Genomic DNA, 9,277 nt, shown 5'->3' with positions numbered 1-9,277 from the left:
GGGTGTTCGCAAGGATTATTCATACCGGGCTTCAAAGTTTCAACATCAAAATTCGTACGGGATTTGGGAACACGCGGGGTGATGCAGCATGATGAACACAAGAGATGATGAAGACTTGATGTTTGAAATTGTGGGGTAGTCACGGTTACCAATGCAATGTCAAAAATGGTAACGCGACTATTATGGGCCAAAAACAACACGGTATGTTCGCTTCCGCACATCAGTATTTATGATTGTTACCGGTTATTCGGAAATGTTCGAAAGGATTTTGTTTATTGTCATATTCTCGCATTTGAAGACGAACGTATGAACCTGGAACGTCTATACCGATCCTAACGAGTTCACAAAGTCTTTGGAGGGATACAAGTCGGATCCTACGGGGTACTAGGCGAAATTTCTTTATCAACTAGAATATGCAACGAAGAAATCTTTTTGTTTATTGTCATATTCTCGCATTTGGTAACGAATGAATGAACCTAGAATGTCAATACCGGTCCTAACGAGTTCACAAATTCTTTGGAGGGATACAATTCAGATCCTACGGGGTACCAGGGGACGTTCTTATTCAACTAGATTATGCAAAGAAGAAAGTCATGTTCGTGAATTTTCGGAACCGAGAACATTCAATGAAGATTGATGACAGTTCCGCTCAGTGGAGGGAATTGGTGAACATTTGACGACAGTTTCTTTGAAGTGGAAAGAATCTGTTAAGGTTTAGAGATTTTACCAAAGAAATGGGGGGATAAAAATTTTCATTTGTTGAATTTCTTCGGTAAATTTCTAAACGCAATCACAGGTGGTAGAGTTTGTGATTTTTCTGGTGATACAAGCGGTTCAGAGTGGAATGTTTTGCACAGACACATATTTGAGGATTTTAATTAATTCTCCAGCCAGCGTGAAGGGTTTTGCACGGAAACATACAGGTATCTAAAGTCGACAGTTGTTTCAAAGCGCTGTTTACTGAAGACCTGGGGGAATCTTTATGGAAGTTGATAGTTCAAGGCTGAAGACCTGCAGGATTCGGTTTTGGGTTTGATGTTTCTTTGGGATTTTACAGGGATCTGGGGGTAACTCAATTCGTTGAGTTTGCAAACGATGTACTTGGTCAAGCTGACTTCCTGAGTACTGATGCTGAAGATTCGTAGTGCATTACGTGGTCAACTTCACAAAGGCGAGACAATGAGATCTGGATGTAGTGAAACTAAGCGTGCCGTTTGGTTGAGCTTGCAAGGGATACACTTGGTCAAGCTGACTTTCCTGAGTGTTGATGCTGAAGATTAAAGTGCATTACTTGGTCGATTTCACAAAGACGGTTTACAGAAGACAGTTCACCAGAAATCTCTATCAATGTAGTATGCTTGAAGATCAAGACTTGATGCAGCTTTTAAAGAATGGAACCCTTATCAAATGCCGGTTGGAGTATTGGAAGATCAGCGGAAGATCGGTCAATTGAGCCTCTTGAGGAAATTGCACAACACTCAACACGGATACGCGTACTTTAAGGGGGAAACATTATACAAGGAGCATCAAGATACTACTTACCTGGATCATCGGTCAAGGGGGAATTGGTTAACACAGAGAAGATGAATACTTGACTGAAGATCGATTGCAGTTGCATGTTCAGCATTCGACAGCAACGGACAAGGGGGAATTTGTTGATGCAGATTTTGTGTCCGATGCTTGTCGAATAGATTAGTTATTATTTTACGCTGAATTTGTAATAGTTAGTGAAACGGTCTATCGAACGTGTATAGACCCGCTCGTTTGAAGTGGTCAAACGAGAGGGTTATTCGGTTGACCGTGTGTGTTTGCTAGACAAGTTATGGTTGCTTATGTTGGTGTCGAAGGATAGGGCATCGAAGGATTGTTGATATCCTTCGATGAGCTCGAAAGATATCCATCGAAGGTTGAAGATGGACCTCGAAGGATATGGTATCCTTCGAGGCATGTGTGTATCTTTCGAAAGCTGGATGGTCGACAGATGATCTATCGACCAGTCAGTGTTATCCTTCGACTGTGCAACCTGTGTTTGGTATAAATACCAACACCTTGTCTTGTAAAACATAAGAGTGAGAGCACAAGTGTGTGCTAGAGAGTGATAGGAGGTTTGAGTCCTCACCGGGAGAAATCACCACTTGATTTCTCCCTGGATGTATACTTCTTTGGTATTAGTTCGGTTTCCATGTAATCGGGCCGACTTGTAATGTTTACTACCGGATTAATACAAAAGTTGTTTGTTTATCATCTCTTATCTCTTCCATCTTTGAACATGAACATGAAAATCACGGGTTGGATCCCGAAACACGTACCTACAAGTAGCATGAGCCTTTTTCCTTCTTTATATATGTACATGACACATATAGTATAGTAATATTCAAATTCAAAAGAAGAACAATAAAACAACTGATACACATTATTGTTTTTCAGTTGGTGAAACAAGTCTCTCAACAAATACATCCAAAGCTTCCTTCATCCACCAACTCTGGCATACTTCTCTTGCTTCTTCTACTTTCATCTGCCGAACAAAATCAATTTTAATTAATTACAAATATACTTTAAAGAAAAGAAAAGATTTCATTATTTGCGAGTTTTATCTTGTTTATGTTATATTATTGTTATTAATCATATTCTACTAATGATCCGTCTAAACTTTTTTCAGTGTTACTCTTCACATATTACAAATATTAAACGAATACTAGATAACACTGTCACAATGTTTTTAACCCTAATTAACCTCTACATACCAAATGAAATGAAATATGAAACCTTGAATACGAAACCAAACCCTTCATTATGTTTTCTTATTGTATTTATTATGTTTTCATCTTAAAATGTAAATACCTACCCAAACTCTTTGCCTAAGGTTTTTCTCCGGCCAAAGTTCAAGTTGTTCGGCGACAAGCATCGGAAACATGTGGCCTTCACGGTATAATCCTTGGCTTTTGCTCTTAAAACTCCATTTTCCTAATGTACACTGCATTATACGTCATAAAAAATCCATATTAGTTAAACTAAACATATATTTTCATCATAGTTTATACTCTTAATTTAATTATTTTACGCGTGTGTTAGATCAAATACGAGTATACGAACCTGGACTACTCCAACAACACCGGCTTCTTCGAAGCATTCACGCGAAGCAGCTTCTTCGACAGATTCATCGAGCTCCCAACCTCCCTGAAATTGTCATTTTTTGAAGTACTTGAGTTTTATTAATTTAATGTGGCATGGAAAATGAAAATATGAAAAGTTTCTAATATAAGTTTGAATAGTCTTTGATAAAATTACATATTCAAATCAAGTGGCTTCTAGTTACTTTTTCCAACTATTTTGTATGTATTTTTAAATAAGTTGAATATATTATTAAAAGAAGCAGTAAATACCTTAGGAAACATCATAGCATGGCCTTTCTGCGAGCTGATAACTAAGACTTCAAGCTCACCATTTTCATTTTTATATCTATATGGAATACACCTGCAATCATATCATAAAATATTAATATCACATAAAATTCTTTACAAGTTTGTAGTCGAGATTTATTTTAATTTGTTATAGCTACGAATACTGATCATATGAAAAAGAAACACAAGTGAGTTTCACTGCTAGAAAAAGGATTTTCATCGACGAAAAAATCACTTACAAGTAGGTTAAATACCTACGAATCTCCAATGAACATTTAAAAACATTAAAAAAATTCACAGTGTTCGTCGGTAATCCTTTGAGTGGTTTCGTTTTGGAAGATAGAGAGATCAATATGACAGCTGAAGAAAGAAATTAAAATACCCGACAACAAGTCGACGACCCATGTCATAACGTTGCAATTCCCGGCCAGTTCTAGAAACCATACACATCATCTTCGATTATCGCCTTTCGGGTTGTTTGATTCAAGAAAAAAGAATGTGTTTTTGTGTGTGGAGTAACTAAAAAGAGATGTGCAAGAATATATCTTTTTTTCCTTTAGAGTAGATTTTAAGAAGGTGGTATTTTGTGAATGGATAAGAGAGTTATAAGTAGGTGGTATGGGTGTATGGGGTATATATAGAGGGGGCAGTGGCATGAAAATCGAATAATTGTGGTAGGCGGAGGTCACAATCCATAAACACCAACCGGCTACCGTGTTTTTAAGTTGTTATAAATTGAATATTTATTTTGTATTTTAGAACACTCAAGATTTAGTTACTTATTAGTTATTACTGTTATTACTTTTATCTATACACTATTATTAGATTTATATTTTAAACCATTTACTATACCTCAAAGATCCCAATAGAATTTCAATTATTATATGGTTTGTGGGTTGGTGGCCATTGATAAGAATATGGGGTATGGTGGAGCTTGGGCTAGAGTTTAGATTGGGCATTGGTTGACACGTGGAATTTAAAAACTCAAGGTTTCAACCCATTTTTGAAGGGGATATGGTGGGCGTGGCTTGGCTGGCGTGGCCAAGCCACATCAGTTTTTTTTAATATATATATATTTTATAACCAAAAATTACTAAATATACAACATAATTATTAAAATAAACATACAAAATAATTATCAAAATAAAAACCTATCATTCTTCATCGTATTCGTCGTCTTCGTCGGTTTCGAACCCAGGAATCGTTGAAACATGTTCCACCAAATCAGCTCGAAGGTTGTGACGTATATCCCTTGACTTTATTAAAAATTCATTTGTCGCTTTATCTTCGTCTGTTACGTTACCTGGTTGGGGGTCATCATCATCATAGTAGGTTACGACCGCTCTACCTTCATCCTCCAAAATCATGTTGTGAAGAATGATACATGTGTACATCACGTTTCCAATTTGATCCTTGTTCCATAGTCGACAAGGCATTGCCTTCAAAACACCGAATGCTCGCTCGACGTCTTTACGTGCAGCCATGATAATCTGTGTGATGTTCCAATATTTGTTGCATGTCACTGAAGGAGGGCTTTCTCAAATATCTTTTCCCTATAAAGTTCTAGAATACACGAACAAAAGTTGTGAAGAGTTTCTCTAGCTACACGTGCAGACATTTTTAAATAGTCATCCATAATGTCCGAACTATTGCCGTACGCTAACTGCCTAAGTGCAGCCGTGACATTTTGCCACGTACTAAATCCTACTTGCCCGGTTACATCGGGTTTTTGTTGGAAATAAACATATTTCTTCTCAAGATCTCTAGATATCGTTAAAAATAAGTTTCTACTCATACGAAAACGATGCCTAAACATTTTTTCATCATACTTAGGTTCCGCTGAGAAGTAATCGCTTACCAACAAATCGTTAGCGGTGTGCCGTTCACGAGCGATGTACCTTCTCCTCCATTTAGGTTGTTGAGTCTCTTCCTCATCGTCTTCATCTTCCACGATAGCTTTCACCACCGTCGCGATCGTTTGTAGAAATATTTCCGCACCATCGTCAGATGATGATGACGATTCACTATAACTTGAAGACCTCATGGCAATATTATGTTTTATGTGTTTGATATTATGTGAGAAAGATGTTAAATGTGGTAAGTATTTATAAAGGAAAAAAGATTTTTTTTTTAAATATAGACCCCAACGGCTACTTTGAAAGGGCCATTCACAACCCGCCATGTCACCTTGCTCCCCCGCCCCACGCCCGGCTTGAAACCCAAGCCCCTGGGATGGTGGCTTGGGCGTTTTCCCCTAACCCAAACCCCATACCCCATGGCCTAAAAAAAAATTTAGAATTAAAGATTTTAAATTCAAGTCTCACATACTACGATAAAAATAAAAAAATTCACATTTCAAAAAGAAAAAAAATCATGAATCACAAGTTAATTCGGATCCCGTAACTATACGTGTAAATAACCAAAATGCCAACTATACGTGTATTCTAAGTAAAACCCAAGGTCGATTGGTTTTTTTTTTTTAATTACATTACAAAAAAAGTGAATTGCAAGTTTTGTCCTTTATCTTTAGGACATTTTGCAAGTTTTGTCATTTATGTTTAAATTTGACGGGTTTTGTCCTTTATGTTTAAAAATCAAGCACGTTTTGTCCTTATAAAAACGTTTTGTCCTTTATGTTTAAAAAATCAAGCACGTTTTGTCCTTAAAAATCAAGCACGTTTTGCCCCAAAGGGTAAAACGTGCTTGATTTTTAAACATAAAGGACAAAACTCGTCAAATTTAAACATAAAGGACAAAACTTGCAAAATGGCCTAAAGATAAAGGACAAAACTTGCAATTCACTCTTACAAAAAAGTTGTCATTCATACTCAAATAACTAGTTTTGTTTTTTTATCAACTGCTATTTTTTTCCTAAAGGAAAACAAGCGGTTTCTAGTTGCGTCCCCATGATGATTTTTTTGCTTCTTGAGTCCCCGGTCTTGGAAAGGCGCTAAATTTTGCATCCCTGAAGCAAACGTCTGTCAAATTACTCGTTTGTGCCAAGGGTAGTTAAGTAAATTTGCCTTCCACCCCCCCCCAATGTATCTGATTACATGTTGCGAACCCCATTTCCTTTACCATTCGACACTCCAGACCTTAGAGAAACCCAAAATCCAATCGTTCCTCATGTAACGTTGATCGAAACTAGTAATGGCAGAAATGTATTGGCGGATTCGTGGTGAAGATGACCGGTGTGATCCTGAAGATTTATATTGTAAGTTTGGTGGTGTATAAAAACTTAATTTTTGATGATATTTGTCTTTCAAATTGACTTATCAGTTGTGTATTTATGTTTACAGCCGATCAATCAAAGTTTTGTACACTTAAGGTTTTTCATGGAGGCGAGTTTTCATAATACCCAGGAAGGGAGTACATAAATGGTAAGATAAACTACGTTGATAATGTTAATACAAAAGAATTGCATTTTGATGTTCTCGACCAAATCACGAAAGAAATTGGATACTCAGATGATGATGTTTTTTAATTATTTTACGAAGAATCCTCATATTTGTTTGGATTTTTGGACTTAGGCAATTGAGTCTTGATGTTGATTTACAGCATTTATGTGTTCAAGTAACTAAAGGGTATAAGGTTATTGATTTGTATGTTGAAAATGGGGATTCCAATAAGCACTCGTTGGATGATGTTGAGACATCATAGAATGGTGATTCAATTGAAGGAACCCGCTAACCCCTTGTAACACAGTTGCCCTATCTAGCACTGTGATTGTTGAAAATGCTGATTTTATAGAAAGTCAAACGTTTTTCCTCTTCGAGCAATCCATTTCTGGGCCAATCAAAGCCTACTGATGAAGTCGAAGAATCTGATTCTAATGAAGAGGATGTTGACTATGTTGCTAATGAGGATCTTGATAACATGTTACATTTTGAAGTTGATATGGAACAATTTAGGGCGTCTGTTGATTTTGAACCAAAAGAAGTCAATGACACAATTGAGGATACAAGAAATATGAATATTGATATGGAACTGATGCAGGAAGATATAACTTGTGATATAGATGATTTTTGTGATAGTAAGGAAACGGAAAAGGAAATATATTGAAGTCTATGACTCATTGCTTTTGTTTTATGTTGGTCAATTGATTCCAAATAAGGAAAAGCCGAATCAAATGGTGAAATCATATCCTGTTAGGAGCAGGAGGCAGATTTACATTTTGAAAAATGACCATTTGAGGTACATGATTGTTTGTTTTGGTTCAAATCCCAGCTTAGTTTCTGGTCAATAGGTTGGGGGAAAAATTGGAATCATAGGGGCCTAGGGTTAAGACATGATAAAAGGCACATGAAGCCCACTTGCCCCTTTGCAACTCAGATCTCAAGAAAAAAATGGGCAGACTTGTGGTGTGTCAAAACCATTCATGAGCAACATCATTGCTTAACAACAGGGGAAGTAGACATGTACACGATGAGTGCTATGGCCAAGGAGATCCAACCAATGATTGAATCTAATCTAGAAATGCCATTGCTAGATATCCAAGAAACAATAGCAAAGAAGCATCAGCTTATTGTTTCAATTCAGAAGGTGTTTAGAGCCAAAAGGATTGCAACAACAAGAATTATAGAAGACTATAGGGAACTTTATGGTTTACCTAGGGCTTCCCATGAAAAACTTCATAGAGCCAACCCAGGCAGCACAATTAAAATTGATGTTGAGCCATGTTTTAACCCTGGTTGTCTTACCAGGCATTTTAGAAGAGTTTATATTTTTTTTGCATCAATGATGGCAGGTTTCAAGGCAATTGGAAGAGAAATTCTAGGTCCGGATGGGTGTTTCATGAAAGGCCTATTTCTTGCGCATATTCTTAGTGCGGCTGGTATCGATTGTAACAATGATATCTACTCAATGGCTTATGCCTTAGTTGAGGCCGAAACCTACAATTCTTGGGGATGGTTTTTGGATTTGCTACAGGATGATCTTGACTTAGCAATTTATGGCAATTTCACATTCATCACAGATAGGTAAAAGGTAAAACATACAACTTTTAAATATATGTTTCTTGTTTTGGGATTAACAGTTCCTTGAATATTTTGTAGGGTCTTTTGCCAGCTTTGTCAAAGGTGTTTCCCCGTGCAAAGCACGGGTATTGTTTAAGGCATATCCATGAAAACATGAAGAAACAATGACGTGGGGACTTTGTATAAAAACATGCTATAGGGAGTAGCTTGTAAGACATATGTGCCTTATTTGGAAAATGCCATGGAGGAGGTAAAAAAAGCATAACCTAAACTCTATGAATGGATGAAATGGATCCCACTAAACCATTGGTGTTGTTATCACTTCACTGGCAGGGCTACGTGTGACATCCTGTTGAACAACATATGTAAGGTGTTCAACAGACAGTTAATTGGTGCAAGAGACAAGCCAATAATTACATGTTTGGACTTCAGAGTTTACATGACCAAATGGATTGTGAATGTTAAAAAAAATCTTGTCAAAAGCTATTGGTCCATTAACTCCCCATGCTACAAAGGTGTTCAACAGACAATTAATTGGTGCAAGAGACAAGCCAATATTTACCTGTTTAGACTTCATCAGAGTTTACATGACCAAAAGGACTGTGAATGTTAAAAAATCTTGGCAAAATTTATTGGTCCATTAAGTCCTCATGCTACAAAGGTGTTCGACAAAATTAAGGAAGAAGCATCACAGTTGAATGTATTGTGTCACACCCTAAGTTTTGCGGAAGTGTGGGTTTGTTTGGTGTGACTTCTTAATACCATAGCAATCAATCATAACAATGCTATATGATAAAACAAGAGATGTTCATCCATTAATAAGGTTTAGAAATAACAATACAACATCATTTTTAAAATGTCGACTCATAAAACAAGATACAACCATAACATAATTTAAAA

The 9,277-nt window shown here is 36.7% G+C and overlaps 1 protein-coding gene across 1 annotated transcript; it reads right to left on the bottom strand.

Moving 5' to 3' along the window:
- Nucleotides 1-2,316: 2,316 nt before the first annotated feature.
- LOC110896486 (nudix hydrolase 17, mitochondrial) lies at nt 2,317-4,008 on the bottom strand. The gene is made up of 5 exons (XM_022143806.2): nt 3,784-4,008; nt 3,384-3,474; nt 3,094-3,177; nt 2,846-2,974; nt 2,317-2,515 (listed from the first exon to the last, which is right to left on the bottom strand). Exons 1-5 carry the CDS (start codon nt 3,852-3,854, stop codon nt 2,414-2,416), a joined length of 477 nt encoding a protein of 158 aa, XP_021999498.1. The 5' UTR covers nt 3,855-4,008; the 3' UTR covers nt 2,317-2,413.
- Between the last annotated feature and the right edge of the window lie 5,269 nt (nt 4,009-9,277).

Source organism: Helianthus annuus, chromosome 12, assembly GCF_002127325.2.
Source record: "Helianthus annuus cultivar XRQ/B chromosome 12, HanXRQr2.0-SUNRISE, whole genome shotgun sequence".
Lineage (NCBI taxonomy): Eukaryota > Viridiplantae > Streptophyta > Magnoliopsida > Asterales > Asteraceae > Helianthus > Helianthus annuus.
Note: the sequence above shows the minus strand (reverse complement) of the source record. Positions and strands in the feature narration are given on the sequence as shown.

Excerpts from the sequence above, each read along its gene's own strand:
- LOC110896486 (XM_022143806.2), bottom strand. The coding sequence starts at position 3,854 with ATGATGTGTATGGTTTCTAGAACTGGCCGGGAATTGCAACGTTATGAC. Across the intron at positions 3,178-3,383 it reads ATGCTATGATGTTTCCTAAG|GGAGGTTGGGAGCTCGATGA; the intron begins GTATTTACTGCT and ends TGACAATTTCAG. Across the intron at positions 2,516-2,845 it reads ACCTTAGGCAAAGAGTTTGG|ATGAAAGTAGAAGAAGCAAG; the intron begins GTAGGTATTTAC and ends TTTGTTCGGCAG.